Below are 15712 nucleotides of genomic sequence, written 5' to 3' on the forward strand. Positions count from 1 at the left end.
TGATATCAATAAAGCTGCTAACAACTTAAAGATTATTGAAAAATCTTAAAACAAGAACTTTAAGAAAACGTCCTAAAACGAAGAAATTCTCTATTGTACTGTTTATTATCAAAACCGTATGAAGCTTATTCAAAGTAAAAATTTCATGATTCCTGATACAAGTATTATCACCTTATTGACTCTTTAATATAAACAGATCCTAATATCGAATTACTTGAAGTTTGCTAGATACTGAAACAAAAGAAGATCTTAAAAAGGCGAATTGAGAACTGGGGAACTTCCTCTTCTTGAAACGAGAATTAGTATCTCTACAATTAAAAAAATAACCTATTGAATATTTATAAAACAGTATTGCAAAAAACCTCAAAATCAATGTGGGCGTGGCTTCTTGACATTCACATTCGGCTACAGTAATCTATTCGCTTCACCGCCCGTCGGCTGTCAGTGGTGGTCGCAAGCTCCGCCTCCGTTGACGTGACTCTCCATCGCCTTTCCGACTGCCTCTCACTCTCGCCTTAAGAAGAAAAATAAGCCTTTTTGGGAATCTGCTCAATATTCTGGAAGCTTCAACTGATCACCTTCTTGACGAAGTGATCCAGCGACACCAATGATGATGACAGCGGTTTCTCAGATGACAGCTCCGAGCAGTAAGTCAACTTGTTTCGTTTTTTGGGAATTCGAAGATAGAGGTTTTCATGGAATTCCTTCAGTGTCAAGGTACCTGAAACTAGTATTTCTAGACCTCCTTTGCTTGAATATCCTTAAATATTCCAGAAATTTCCGTTTTAAGTTTCAAAACTCCGGAGAAGAATCTCATTGAAGCTCTTGAGCAATTAATAAGCGGAGGATATATTGCCCTGCAGGCATACTTCAAATTTCTACAAATAACTCTTTCATATATTTTCTTATTGCGATTTCAATTTTAAAATTTTAATTTCAATAAGTCTTCCACTCAACGGAAACTAAATGAAAATAGGATCTTCAAGAAGAATTTTTAGATTAGATATCAGAGAAAGATTGAAGAATATCGGATTGGAAATCTAAATTCAGTTGTGATATGAGTATGGGACGTTGAGAAATTTTAATAGTTCACCACAAAAAAACACGATGAAGTGAGTAATACTGCCGTCATACGATCTTATTCTGAACCTACCGTAATCCTAGTCGAATAGGTTGACTCTGAACTCGACGACCTGTGGGAACTCTGTCAATTAGTAAAGGAAGTCATTATAACAATGTTCACTCAATATTATGCCTTCTGTAACAAATGATTAGGTGTGAATTGTAAGGAAGGTGTGAGAATTAATGAATAATGCAATCAAGTTTCTGGGAACATCCAGCTGCAGTTTGTTGGGGGTCAATTAGATGTTGACACGTGTCACCTGCGGATTAACACTGTTTACAAAATATAGGAGTTGTTTCAGTTTATCCATTGAAAATACATAGGTTTTTTGAAAGGGTTTTTTGAAGGAAATGCCTTTATAGATTTTGAGTAACGAGCTGAAAGCATGATACACTTTTAACATTTCTTAAACCTTCTTTTCTACCATACTCATAACGTAGACATGTATTCCCATATAGATACTTCAGTCTAGAATATATATTTCGTTCACTTCTTGCCTCTTCTGAGCCGTTTCCTTTCTCTGTCTTGTCTCTCATTCATTTCAGTTAATTAGCCTGAGCAGGAGACACAGGAAGTCCGAAATAATTGGAATCTCTTTGCTTTCTTGATTTTGATTTCCGCAATCGTCACCTCATTCTGGTTACTTCTTTTTCTCTTTTTTTCAGGTCGAATCCTTCTTGATGTTCCGTGTAGAGTCTGTCAAGATCACTCATCTGGGAAACATTATGGAATCTTCTCTTGTGATGGATGTGCTGGATTTTTTAAGGTAAACTCATTTCAGGAGCACTAGATTACAAAAAAATCGTTTAGAAGAAATCATATTTGAGAAATTTTTCAGCGTTCCATCCGTCGTCACCGTCAATATGTGTGCAAAAACAAAGGAAATTTCGATGAAGGCCGGTGTATTGTCGACAAAACACACCGCAACCAGTGCAGGTGAGTCCTCAACGGTCATGGATTAGTTCATACTTGTCTGAGATAAAGAAGGAGGAGTTGTTGTGGATTAGAATAGTAAACTGATTGATGACCCCTTTTTACAGAGCATGCCGACTCCGAAAGTGTCTAGAAATCGGTATGAACAAAGACGCTGTTCAACATGAGAGAGGCCCTCGTAACTCAAGTTTGAGAAGGCAACAGATGATGTTCGAACATGGATCATCTCCTAATTCGGTAAGTGATTCTTAGAAGTTCCCATGAGAAAGTATTAGGTGACAGAGGATTCATACGACGAGTGGAAGGTGTGAAGTACTAGCTTTCAAACTTCAAACTTCGTTCTTGAGGCATCTGTAACTTGCACAAAAACATGACAATTTGTTCTTCATTAGGCTCTTAATCGTTGTCCTGTCGAAATTAACTCATAATCCAAAAATCAGTGTCAAAAATGAACTGTAAAAATATCTATGGGAGTAGGGGGATTAGTACAGTAATCCGTTAAGAACGTATTCTGTTCGATTTGACACCGACAACGGCGGCGGCGAAAAGTAAAAAGGTGAAAAGTTGTCAACTGTTGTACCAATCCACCGTAATCCCGAGAAGCGATTTGTCATTTAGAAACGAACGAAAACCAGGCAAAGTTGAGGAGACACATGCAGGGATTGTTGGTTTTCTTGTATAACTAGGATAGAGTAAACTCTCAAGTATTATGAGGCTGAAATTCTGAAATAGATCCTAAAGTTAGTATTTCTGCTGGTTTGCTCATAAACTCTGGAATCTCTTCATATCATACAAAAGGAAGAAACCTCTCGGTTAGAGGCAGATGTTTTCCTATTTCTGTTTGTATTCGGTTACAAATTACTCAACAATATTGTACCTCTTCCCCTCTTTAAGTGGAAGAAGGAACAGTGTCAAATGATTATGTTGCATAAGTACCTAATAGGGACAGCTGATGTATTTAGATATGTAAACAGAGTGTAAGCTCAACACAATCAGGGAATGGGAACTCTCGTTCAAATTAGAAGTCTTCAATCAATGTTTTCAGCCAGAAATGGGATCTGAAAGTGATGCTCTCATAATACCTCCAACATCACTTGACCGAGATTCAGTGACCGGAACAGCTGCTCGAATCTTCTTTGCCCTTGTTGGATACTGTCAAAACACGTTGAGTGGACTTCCTAGAGAACAACAATTGGCGATTTTCCAACAAAATTGGGCAACACTTTTGTTACTTCATGCCACAGAATCGAGAGCGATTACTTCAAGACAAATCAGAAATGAAACGAATTCGGGATCTTCAAAACAGAGAAATGAGGTATTTAAAAAAAATTCAGACTTATTTTCCAAATGAATTTAAAAAAGAATGAATTTATTTCAACGTTTTGCAGGTCGCCGCTGCATTCGAAGTGATGGAGGGATTACGATTGGATAATCGGGAGTATGCTCTGCTGAAAATGATGGTGTTGATGAAGGAAACATCGAATGGTCAACAAATTGCTTATCAATTAATGTCAATGCAGGCAATGACGCATCGAACTGATCAACTAAGATTTTGGAAGTGAGTTCAAAAAAAGATAATTTTGAAACAGTTTTCTCACTTTTAGATGCTACACTGTTACCACGACAACTCCAACATCTGCAATTATAGATGTTCTGTTCCGCCCATCGATTGGAACTGCTTCAATGAGTAGACTGATTGAGGATATGTTCAAACCTCCGAAACCTCCAGTTTCCCTATTCCCAATGGCGAACTTTAATTTGAACCTGCTTAGGAAACAAGAAAAAACAGAAATTGAAGAAGAAGAAGATGATGTAGAAGGAGACGAAGATGAAGATGATGACGCGAGAAGTAGTAATCAGTTTGATGATGATTCATCAGCTGAAGATAGGTTAGTATATGATTTATTTGAAGTAAATCGGTAAAATTGAGTACTATTTTCAGACCAATCAATGAATTGGATCCTCTCCAGCTTCTCATCAAATTGAATGTTCTTTCTCAATCCTCTTCATCATCTTCACCTACTGCCACGAAGCCACGTCATTCAATTCGATCGATTACTGAATTATTAGCAATCAAAGAGGAAGATAGTGTGAAGACTGAAGTGATTGAAAGTGTGTAATGAGTTATTTTAAATCTACAGTAATCTACAGTATCTTCGATTTCTTTCTTTTCTTTCCTCCTCTTGCCTATCCCGGATTCGATTTCATTTTTCTTTTTTTTAACTTTTGAGCTTTAAATGTGGAAATTATTACTTTTTGAATTTAATTTATTGATTTGAAAAATAAAAGTTAACTGCACGATCAAGAAAACCCAATTACACCTCTTTAAATGTCGCTTGGAAGTTGAATTCAATTTTGAACTGTCGCATAATCTTCTGTGAATTTCGAAACAGAAGTACGATCTTCTTTTTCAGAGATATCACAAAAACAAAGACGGCTTTTCCTTCCTGTCCCATATTCTATTAAACAAAAATAATTTTATTTCCGTAGGAAAAGGAATAATCTGCTCTCGATGGTTTCATAAACATCAATGATTCATAGTCGCTGAAACTGACAGAAAACATATGATGATTCGACATAAAAATCAATGAACGAAGAGATATTTGTATCCATTGGAACGGCCGAATGTCATATTGTGTCATCATCGTTTCTTCTGTTAATGGCCTCGTTTCTTATCATATCCATGTCATCATGATTCCCTATTAATGACCGAATCTAGTTGATGATATTCCCTTTTTTAATGCTATATTTTGTTTTACATTCGGGTTTACACTACATAGAAGTTTACAGATGGGGCATTCACTGACACAAAGCGAGATCTGAATTCTGTATAATTTTGGTATTTTGTCTGTTTGATTTTTACTGTAATTTTCGAGTGATCTATTAGAAAAAATGAATGCAAATGGAACATTTTCAATTTTCCAAGCATCCGTAAATCTAGAAACAAGCTGGGGGTTTCGAAAGTTTCTTGACTAACTAGAGAACTTGAAAAAAAAAATTTTTTATGTGCTTGAACTTGCTGATTAACTCTACTTTTCTGTTTTAAATCTGAATATAATTCTTCTTCGGACTCAATATGATTTCAAATTCTATTTTCCTCTTTTCCCTGAATTGGAATCAATCGGAAGAAGAAGGAAGTGAATGACCATTTTAAATAAAAAAGAGAAACCGAAACCATAAATGAAACTATCACCGTTGACTATTCGTTTCGCAGATAATTAACAAAAAAGAGAAGAAGAAAAAGAAGAAAAAGGAGGGAAACCGAATCACAAAGCCTGTCTCTTTTTCTTCTTTTTCCTCCTCAGTTTCCTCATTTTCTTCTGTATGTGTAATTACATTTATTTTTTGTTTCTTTCTTGTTCACTCTTATTCAATTCTTCTGAAAGAATCAGATGATACTCATGACACTTCCTCAATTCTTTTGTTATCAAAACTCAAAAGTTCCACATTTTCTTTCTAGTTTTCGTTTTTCGATCAGTCATTTAACATCCAACGTCCGTTTCTTAGAAGTTCTGTTCAATTTTTTTCTAATTTCAGGTTTAAAACAATCGAAAATGAAAGAATTCAAAATCGTCGTTTTGGGAAACGGAGGAGTTGGTAAAAGCGCATTGGTAGGTTATTGAAAATCTTGATCTTTCAAAAAAATTATAATTTCAAGACTCTTCAATACGTCCAAGGAATCTTCGTGCATAATTATGACGCCACTATTGAAGACTCCTATAGAAAACTCTCAAAAGTAGATGCTGAAAATGCGAGACTTGAAATTCTGGATACGGCCGGAACGGTATTATTTACACACCTTCTTATTCATATACACAATGCAACTTTTAATTTCAGGAACAATTCACGGGAATGCGAGAAACTTATTATCGAACTGCACAAGGTTTTGTTCTTGTCTTCTCACTTGCAGAAACTTCGACATTTGAGAACTTGAAGCAGACGATTTTAGAAATAATGGCTATTCGCGGAGAAGAGGTGAGAACAAAATAGAAAGCTCTAACTATATGGTGTCTCTTTTCAAAGGTTCCGATGGTTCTTGTGGGAAACAAATCTGATCTAGCGGAAACGAGGCAAGTCGAAGAGTCAGATGCACAAAACTTCGCTCGAAAGTTGAGAATCCCGTATATTGAAACAAGTGCTCGATTGAACCAGAACGTTTCCGAGGTTTGAGAGCCCAATAAATAAATAAAATCCAATAAATAAATTTTTTGTTCAGGTGTTCGAAGAATGTGCAGTGTTGATTCAAAAAAGTGCGAAAAATCATGTGGAGCGCCGTCGATGGTCGTCTGAATCCGAAATCAGAGATAAAAAATGTAAAAATTGGTTTAAATCTTGCTGTTGTTGTCTAATTCCTTGTTGTCCAACCGATTAGATCTATTTTCTATTATTTTCATGGAAAATCAACAAAAAAAAACAAAAGAAAATGCTATTTGAGATTCTGACAATTAAACAACTGTTGCCCACTCTTCGCTGACTGATCTGGCAACGACGACACCCACTCCAAAGCCAATTACTCCTTTGAAGACGCTCCTGAAAAACGACCAGAATAAATAATAAGAATTATTAATTTTGATAAACGCACCAGAAGAACGGATCATTGTAGACTGTGTTGACGATTTCGAATCGAGTCTTCAGTGGTGGCGGTGCTGGTGGGGCTCCTTGCATACGAAACATTCTGACTAAGAATAAATACGTTGATTAAGCATACCAGCTTGTTCGATAACTTTCAAAAATAAAGGCGGATTTGAGTCGTAAAGTGAAAATCAGAGATTTTATCAAAATAAAGGATTTATTCCTAGAATTGTTGATCATTGGCGAATGTTAAAGTCGCATATTAGTTGTTCGATATGAGAATGTAATTAACAAAACTACCTCATTAACAACGAAACACAAAAGATGATTGTATAAAGATTTCCAAGATGATGAAAAAATTTATTGAAAAATCTATCTTGCGCATTTGTTGCCGTTTGCGTACTCTTCGTGTCGAGTTTGCGTATTTCTCGTGCCGGTCCAGTCCAACTTTCGGCCCGGTGTGGCCCGTTATCATTTTTCTTCGCATCATTTGTGTCGTTTCAATGAACGGAGCGCTTTCTTCTACATCTTTTGACCCCAAATACATTCGCATTTTTTAAGAACATCGTTCATATCTGTTCGTTTTTACTGTCTTCAGTTAAAAAATGTTTTCCAAAATTTAACTGATGGATATTTCCAGATGCTCCGTTCATCAAACTTGTGCCGATCGATAGCGGCAACGCGTGGTAAACATGCTCTGAGTGGAGACGACTATCAGTATCTGGAAAAGTCGGAAATTCCATCGTATCACTTCCAAAAGTCGCTGAGACGTCTACCAATCCCAAAACTTCCAGATACCGTCAACAGGTTAGTCTTTCAAATATTCATCTTTCAAATTTTCAATGACTAAACCTGGTATTCTTTTCCCACGGTATTCCAAACAGCGAAATGGAATTTTTCACGATTTTTCTCATTAGAGCGCATTTGCAAATTACAAAAATGGAAAATTATTTTTTTACACTGAAAATGCTGTTTTTCGGCTCTTGTGCTTTTGTTTCGAATTTTTCTCAATTTCTGCAACGACAGTCTGATAGATTGGCTCAATACCTATCATTTGAGCACAATTTGAAAAATTTCTGTCGTCCCAATGATTTTATGCGGCTCTTTTTATGGTTTGAACAAAAATCGGTGTTTTCATATAAAAAATAGCGAATCTGCGGACCGAGACCTGTTTTTTATTGTGCAACTTGATGATATTTGATTGCTCAGCACAGAAAAGCCAGGAATTGTTATACTTTTGCTCCGAAAACACCGTTTTTCCTGAAAACTACATGCTGAGCCGTAGCGGCATTTCCAGACAACCAAAATTAACAAATGATAGCTTAAAATGAAGCAAGCAACATTTCCTATCAGATGGTCGTTTTGGATTTTCGTTAAAAGCTTTTTTTAGCCAAAAAAGCCCAAAACGTGCTTCATGTGTCAAAAAAGCATTCCCACGTGAGTTTTAGATCAAAAAATTTTTAGAGATCACAATAATTATTCACGCGGGAAGCTTCGCGGGCTGCACGTAAAACGCGTCAGTAACAGATAGGCTGAACTGGATTCGCTGTTTGGAACACCGTGTTTCCAGATATCTCGCCTCCTCGAAAGCTGTTCTTTCACCAGACGCTTTCGCAAAAACTGAAGCTGCAATCAGATCATTCGAAACAAATGAAGGTCCAAAACTGCAAGAATCACTCCTTGAGTATGACAAAGCTCATCGTGACACCAGTTATATTTCTGAGCCTTGGTTTGATATGTATTTGAGAGCTAGGGTTCCGGTGGCTGTTAACTACAATCCATTCATGATGTACGCTCCGGATCCAGATCCGAAATTCAACGACCAGGTAACTTTCAGACACCAAATGCAGCGTGCCAAAAAATTATTGTCGTCAGTTTTCCCCGTTTTTTCAAAACAGAGATATTTTCCTTTTCATACCCTAAACGTAGTCCACCTTTCGACAAAAGTACACTACTGCAGAGATTGTAGTGTATCGCAAAGTGGGGGTACACTGTAGCCTTGAATGGATTCTACTATATACCCAAACCGTGTGTAGCTATTGGCCGACTCTTTGCAATTCAAAATCAAATGATTCATTCTGCAAAAATTTTTATATCAATGAAAATACTTTATCGGCTTTTTTATTTCAGCTCACACGTGCCACAAATCTAGCTATTTCCTATGCAAGAATCAAGCGATCACTCGATGAAAACCTTTTGGGACCAGAGGTTTTCCATATGAATCCAAAGAAGAGTGACACGAAATTGTTCAGAACTGTTTGCAAGTGAGTCTATTAAAATGCTTCATATTCTAAAAGACTGAAATTCAGAACTCTTCCACCAAGCCTCTCTTGGTTTGGAGCTGTTGCTTTCAAGGCCTTTCCATTGGATATGTCCCAATACAAGTCTTTATTCTGTGGATCCAGAATTCCGAAAAAAGAGAAAGATGTTCTTTACCTGGTATGTCAAATATGTTTTCTTTAAAGAGATGTTCATCGATCAAAAATATTTGAAAACCAAAAAATAATCTTCAGGATTCTACCCAAAAGCACTTTGTTGCTTTCTACAAAGGTGTACCTTATTCTGTTCGTATCTTCGACGATTCTGGAAGTCTCTTGGAACCAGAAGACATTCATGCCTCTCTCGCTTGGATTCTTCAAAACGGAAAGGAAGCCAAACCGGAAGAGAGTGTTGGTTAGTGCTTTATATGAGGTTTTTTACCTTTAGAAAAAATATTTGATACCACTTTTCGTTATTCATCATTTTTGACTGATTAATTTTTAGGTTCGTTAACTTCCCTTGACCGTGATTCGTGGGCTGAAGCTCGTATTGAGCTTGAAAATGCAGGAAACGGTGAACATCTCAAGAAAATCGACGGTGGTCTATTCGCTATTTGCCTCGATGATTTGAAAACGGAGGAACACAAACGACTTGTTCAATCTCTTCTAATTGGTGACGATGCTCGTAATCGTTGGTTCGATAAGTGCTTTCAAACTATCATTGATGGTACTGTTGTTAGTGTGGAGGATGTTTATATATATATTTATTTTCAGCCAATGGTCAAGCCACAATCAACTTTGAGCACTCTTGGGGAGATGGAGTAGCTGTTCTCCGTTTGATGGAGGAGTCTTTCAAAGACACCAACAAGAATCACTTTGTTTCTCCAGATGACAAACCAAAGTCACATAATCCTGCTCACGTGGAAGCTTTGAACTTTAAACTAACTGATTCCCTTAAAGCAAGAATTCAAGAGGCTCAAAAGACTCACGTTTCGGCTAATTCAGATCTTGATTTTGCAACTATGGAGTTTGAAGGACTTAATAGAGATCTTATCAAAAAAACCAAACTCTCACCGGACTCTGTAATGCAATTGGCTATTCAAATGGCATTCTACTCCCTCTACAAGGAGTTCGTACCAACTTATGAATCTTGTTCAACCGCTGCGTTCCTGAAGGGAAGAACGGAGTGTATGAGGTTGGATTTTTCATTGTTTTTTCATTATTTCTTAACTGAGTTATATTATAGATCTGCGACCGCTGCAACTCGAACTGCTACACTTGCTATTCTTGAAGAGAATCGCAAAGATGTTCGACAACTTTTGTCCGACTGTTCCAGTCAGCACTTCCAACTCGTCAAAGAAGCTTCAATGGGTCAAGGCTACGATCGTCATTTGCTCGGTCTCAAAATCACTGCACAACGTTTAAGTCAGCCAATTCCTGACTTCTTCCAAGATCCAGGATACGCCAGAATGGGACATTTCGTTTTGTCTACAAGTACATTGTCTACTGAAACAATTGTATTCGGAGGCTTTGGACCCGTTGTTCCAGATGGATTTGGTATTGGGTATAATGTAGTTGCAAGCAAGTTGGGAGCTGTCATTTCCAGCAATAAGGTGATTTTTGAGTTTATGATTTCAATGCAATTCAGAAGTAAAGAAAATCTATTGTCTTCTGTAGGAGAACAGCCATATCTTATCAAAATAACAACATCAGTTATCTTATCAATTATCCAATTTTCAGTCAAAACGAGATGCAGCTGCTTTCTCAAACGCTCTTTACAAGAGTTTGGATATTCTTCGTGGACATCTTCTCGAGTCGAAGTAAATAAAAACATCGTTTTACTTCTTATATGTAATTAGACTGTAAACTACTTATTTATGCCAATTTTTAACGATAGGGTAACAGTTTTTGCTGATTCTGCCAGTTTTTTTCTAAATCAAACGAGTACGTACATTTTTCAAAAAAGGTTTTTACATTGTAATGTTAATTTATGTGATAAATTTTTATCAGTCGGGCATCCATTGTTTACTTTCTGATTGTTGAATGGTGATTCTTACCGGTTTCATTTCCTCAAATATGTTTTAATTCGTTCTCAGTGAGCACTACTTCAATCGATTTCAATTGTTTCTTCTTCCAGACTTTAAAATGTCAGATCCGACGGGTACATCTACTCGGCCGGATATGGTTGAAGCGGCACGGAAGTTTATGTTAACTCCGAAAGTAAGGGAGTCATCATTTGAAGAACAACGAAACTTTTTACTGGGAAAAGGACTTACTGAATCCGAAATTCTGGAGGCAAGGTCATCAATTCCACCGGAACAGTTGAGAAGTCTAATCGGAGCAGAACATGGAGTAGTAGGAAATGGAAGCAACCAAGTTATGATGGCACCACAACAGAATCGGTGAGAATTGCAAAGTTAGAAGATACATTTCGTTTCTTTTAGAGTTCTCGCCGTGGCACAATCAGCAGTTGTTTTGGGGGCAATATCCTATGCTGGATATCGATTCATTCGATCATATATTCTTCCTCGGTTCTTTGATATTCCTGATCCAGCCACAGAAGAAACTCGACAGCTTCAAGCTCAAGTGAATGACCTTCAAAATTCAATAAAGTTCATAATGGATTCTGTCTCTCAAACAACACAACAATTGGCAACTCAACAAGCTGAAATATCTAGAGCATTGTATTCAGTGGCTAATCGAGATGCGGATTTGAGTAGAGTTGAGGTTGGTGTTTCTAGATTTTTACCAATATATTTAAGTTGTTTTTTATTTCAGAGTGGAATCTCAACAATCAAAAGTTTACTGCTTAGTCAACATAATTTTGCTCCTATTGTGGCACCTAGTGTTACTTCTTCGATTCCGTCATGGCAACAAGTATGTTTTCTTGAAGCTAAGATGGTTAATTTGTTCATTTCCAGAGTGCAATTCCCACTTCTTCTACCTCGATGACCACTACAACAACTTCAGAAGCTGCTTCTGGATACGCTACTCCTCCTGCTAATTTTAAAGAAGCATCATTGGCTGATGAATTAGCAGATATCGAGAGCATTGAATAGATATTTTTCAGTCACAAATGTATATAATATAACATTGTGTTACTAATTATTAAAGATTTATTGCATTCCATTTACAACCTTTCCGTTTTTGTGATCATTCCATGTGCCTTTTTCAACGTTCCAAAGCCTGTACTCATTCTTTCTGTGATCAATAAAAAGTTGTGAGTTCCAAGAATATATAATTTTGTTGTTAAATGGTTGCCTGGACCAGAAACTATTATGAGCAGAAACGGTGTAAAACTATTCCTGGCGATTCTGTCGTGAAAACTGATCAGGAGAACGATGATTTTTTTTCAGAATTCACTGCAACATGAATAGAAAACTACTTTGTTTTGGAGCCAGTTCAGCTCGGAGATTTTTGAGCAGTTCGTCCAAAAAGTCAGCCGGTGGCGGAGACTCGAATCGAGCAGACACTGGTGAGGTTTAAAAAACAATTTTAATCAGGAAAAAAAGATGGATCACTTTATTTTGGTGTTAATAACATTTAAAGAACGTTCGATATAGATTTTTTTTCCATTTCTCATTTAAAATATGATAGTTTTTCATCAAATTTTTATTTAAAAAGATTTCGATAAACATAAACAACGAAACAAAGATGCGCCTATTTATTTTCTAGGCTTTTTAATAGAATGCCTATCTCGAACAGACTTTTCGGCAACATTACAAAAAACAGAGGTGAATTCATATGCACTTTTTATAACGGTATGCTTTGAGTGAAGTCCCATCAACTCTCGAATTGCCGTGGAAAAACTGAAAACGTTCGCGACGACGTCTTCTCCACGCCAGGCTATTGTTTTCTTAGATTTTCTCTTCCTCTTTCTAAAAGATGGAGCAAAATCTTCATCGTCATCGTCCTCTTCCTCTTCTTCCTCATCTCCTTCCTCTTGATTGTCACCATATTCTGATTCTTCGGAATTTCCACGACTATTTCTTGCAGAAGTTTTGGAATTTGAAGCGTTATTATCTACGACAGTTGGAGTCAAATCTTGAACTGGTTTCACTGAAGAAGCTTTTGGATGATCTGCCACTGATATTCCGAAATCTTCAAGTGTGAATGCGCAAATCGCTTTACCGATTTCTACCCATCTTTCGGTCAACTAAACATACAACTATTAGCAGTCGACCAATTATAACTTACTCGATCTTTCTGTTCTTTTTCTCTCAAAATTAATTCTTCCTTTGTTCTTTTCGTTCGTTCAACTCTCTGATCAACATGGAGGACAGATTTTTGGTTGACACCACACAATGCTCCAGTAAATGAATTTGTGTTAGCAAGAACTGTTCCTTTCGTTTGATTTCCAACCAGCTGTTTTAAATTGTTCACGAAGTTTGCAACATTCAGAACAATTTCATCGCCAGTAACTTCATTCGAAATTCGATCGGTTTGAAAGTTTGGAAGTCCAAACTCTTCAGGTGACAGGGAACAAATTGCTCGTCCAACTTCAATCCATTTCTCTTCTTCCTAAAACGAACTGATTCTTGGTTTTGCACACATTTAGTGATTATACATACTTTTTTCCGTGCAATTTCATCTCTCAACACTTTTTTCAATGCTTCTTCTTCAATTGCTGCCTGACGTTTTGCTGCTAATTCTTCCTTTGTGAATTGAACAGTTAACGGTCTCGAAAGTTTCGGAATGGTATGTTGTTGGTACTGTAACTTAAAATTTTCAACTTTTCGGAAATAACCGAAAACTCACTTTTCTTGTCCGCATTTTCCTCTGGTTTACAGCATCAAACGATTGCTTAATCTCTGCCGCGACATCGATTTCTTCAGATGTAGATGCAACTCCCATGCTATGCTGCAGCATTTCTAGACTTATTGGAATATTCTGAATTTCTTTGGATTATGAATATTAGTTTAAAGACAAATGATATACCATAAATGTGTTCATGTCTATTCCTTCAATTTTCTGTTTACTCGTTTCCTCTTCCTTCACAGTAGCTTCCAATCCTGATTCTTGTCTCATTGAATCGATAGACTGCTTCCTCTCATTTGTTTCATGAATTTCTGCCGGAAACCACGGAACGTTCGACATTTTCGAATCTGAATGTACAGAAAGTAAATAAATGGAACTGAATAAATGAGGAAAACAAAAAAGAAAAGAGAAAATATAGATTAAAATATAGTCGCGCCTAGTATGTCGATAGAGCGCGCTTGCACTACCTGAATAGAGGAAGTAGGTTCTTTATCAATATCATTATTTGTGATAAATAAACAATGCACGGATGAGCACCGTAATTTAATAAAGAGATCTACTTCGAAAGAATTTGTAAAAGAGATCAATTACTCGTTTTCAGGAGTTCTCGATGGGTATCACATAAATCCGTTGGGAGAATCTGATATGACAGATCGTAGTAGAATTTCAATGCTCTCAACTGAAATGCTGGAAGCGAAACAAATTGGAGTACGAGGACTGTCGTGTTACGGTTTCAGACTGTTAGATGGGTCATTTCTGTAAGTTTGAAACAAAAGCGAGAGTTGATTCGAACTACCGTATTATTCAGATACGGACCAATTGCCTTGTTCCCAAAAACGGCTCTCTCATGGCGTGTTGCTACACCAGATGATATCACTCCACGATCATTATCACTTTTTGCTGCTCTTGAACCAAAAATTGATATTCTGGTTTTAGGTGTTGGCGATAAAAAGAATATTGATAGGTATCAAAAGAACTTGGAAGAGAAGTTCTCGAAAAATCCTTTTTCAGAGTTCGTGCTGCAGTGGCACCGTTTCTACGAGAGCATCAAATAGGATTGGAGATAATGGATACAGTACATAACAATATAAACGCCGAAGTTTATGTTTCAAATTTCAGGAAGACGCCATTGCCACATTCAACTTTCTGAATGCTGAAGGACGATACGTGGGAGCTGCTCTTTATCCTCCAGATGATATGGTCGTTACAGACAAAGAATACGGTAGAGCTTTGGCGCTTCTCAAGGGTTGGGATACGGTGCGTTTTAGAAGACGGAGACTACCGATTACTGACTATATTCAATTTTTAGGTTGAAGAGAATCCGCTACTCACAGGACTCAGCGATACAATTAATCAAGCTGAAGATCTTGTTAAACGATTGTGGAGTGGAGATGAGAAGAGTTGGCAATCAGCAAGACAAAAGGTTCTCGAGTCACCATCTCAACGAGAAGAACGAATGCAATTGGAAGTTGAAGGAAAGGAGAAGAAACGAATTGAATAAACATGCTATCTTCTTTGCTTTGTCATTTATTTTTTAGTTCAATTAAATATGATTTACTTTCCTGGATATATTGTTTTCTTCTGATTTCATAGATCTAGACTTCCGAATAATTTTTCATCTAGGCGTTTTGTTCTACAAATTGATCTTTTCAATAAAACTAAGTTTTCCTGAAAACTTTTTTTTGTTTTTCCCACACAAACATGCTCTTCGAGTTATGGCTTAATTACAGTAATGACCATAATTCTAGCAAAACTTGGTCGTTCTAGGTTTTCAGAATGCAAAACCATGAAATCTTTCTCATCGAGTCTATCTTTTCAGATGACACCATCACGTGTTTTAAAATCATCATTGTTTCAAACCAGTGCCCAAAAAGGTTAAACAGGGAGTTCACCATTCTACCAGTCTCCGTTCCATTGTGGTCCATTTTCGTCTGCAAAGTACAACATTTTATCATCAAAAACCAAAAAGTGTGTACTCTGCTATTTCTTTTTTCGTCTTTCTTTTTCAATTTGGTCTCATTCCACTCGATTATTCTTTCTTTTTCCCCCGACTCATTATCAATAATGA

The 15712-nt window shown here is 36.9% G+C and overlaps 5 protein-coding genes across 5 annotated transcripts; all 5 read left to right on the forward strand.

The window, feature by feature from the left end:
• Positions 1–607: 607 nt before the first annotated feature.
• On the forward strand, positions 608–4176 carry GCK72_014070 (uncharacterized protein; the record flags this gene model as incomplete). The annotated part of the gene is made up of 8 exons (XM_003107810.2): positions 608–647; positions 1789–1889; positions 1962–2059; positions 2164–2293; positions 3102–3371; positions 3445–3614; positions 3661–3945; positions 3999–4176. The coding sequence occupies 8 exons, from the start codon at positions 608–610 to the stop codon at positions 4174–4176; spliced, it is 1272 nt and encodes a 423-aa protein (XP_003107858.2).
• A 1434-nt stretch (positions 4177–5610) lies between these two features.
• Positions 5611–6428, forward strand: GCK72_014071 (uncharacterized protein; the record flags this gene model as incomplete). Its single annotated transcript, XM_003107758.2, has 5 exons — positions 5611–5667; positions 5715–5840; positions 5894–6031; positions 6080–6220; positions 6273–6428. 5 exons carry the CDS (start codon positions 5611–5613, stop codon positions 6426–6428), a joined length of 618 nt encoding a protein of 205 aa, XP_003107806.2.
• An 840-nt stretch (positions 6429–7268) lies between these two features.
• On the forward strand, positions 7269–10710 carry GCK72_014072 (uncharacterized protein; the record flags this gene model as incomplete). The annotated part of the gene is made up of 9 exons (XM_003107814.2): positions 7269–7435; positions 8199–8454; positions 8759–8892; positions 8938–9067; positions 9142–9301; positions 9392–9613; positions 9661–10081; positions 10133–10499; positions 10627–10710. 9 exons carry the CDS (start codon positions 7269–7271, stop codon positions 10708–10710), a joined length of 1941 nt encoding a protein of 646 aa, XP_003107862.1.
• A 321-nt stretch (positions 10711–11031) lies between these two features.
• GCK72_014073 (uncharacterized protein) lies at positions 11032–11945 on the forward strand (the record flags this gene model as incomplete). The annotated part of the gene is made up of 4 exons (XM_003107893.2): positions 11032–11288; positions 11331–11613; positions 11665–11763; positions 11808–11945. 4 exons carry the CDS (start codon positions 11032–11034, stop codon positions 11943–11945), a joined length of 777 nt encoding a protein of 258 aa, XP_003107941.2.
• Positions 11946–14313: 2368 nt separating this feature from the next.
• Positions 14314–15145, forward strand: GCK72_014074 (uncharacterized protein; the record flags this gene model as incomplete). Its single annotated transcript, XM_003107686.2, has 5 exons — positions 14314–14402; positions 14453–14608; positions 14656–14719; positions 14764–14901; positions 14954–15145. The coding sequence occupies 5 exons, from the start codon at positions 14314–14316 to the stop codon at positions 15143–15145; spliced, it is 639 nt and encodes a 212-aa protein (XP_003107734.2).
• Between the last annotated feature and the right edge of the window lie 567 nt (positions 15146–15712).

Source organism: Caenorhabditis remanei, chromosome IV (assembly GCF_010183535.1).
Source record: "Caenorhabditis remanei strain PX506 chromosome IV, whole genome shotgun sequence".
NCBI classification, from domain to species: Eukaryota; Metazoa; Nematoda; class Chromadorea; order Rhabditida; family Rhabditidae; genus Caenorhabditis; species Caenorhabditis remanei.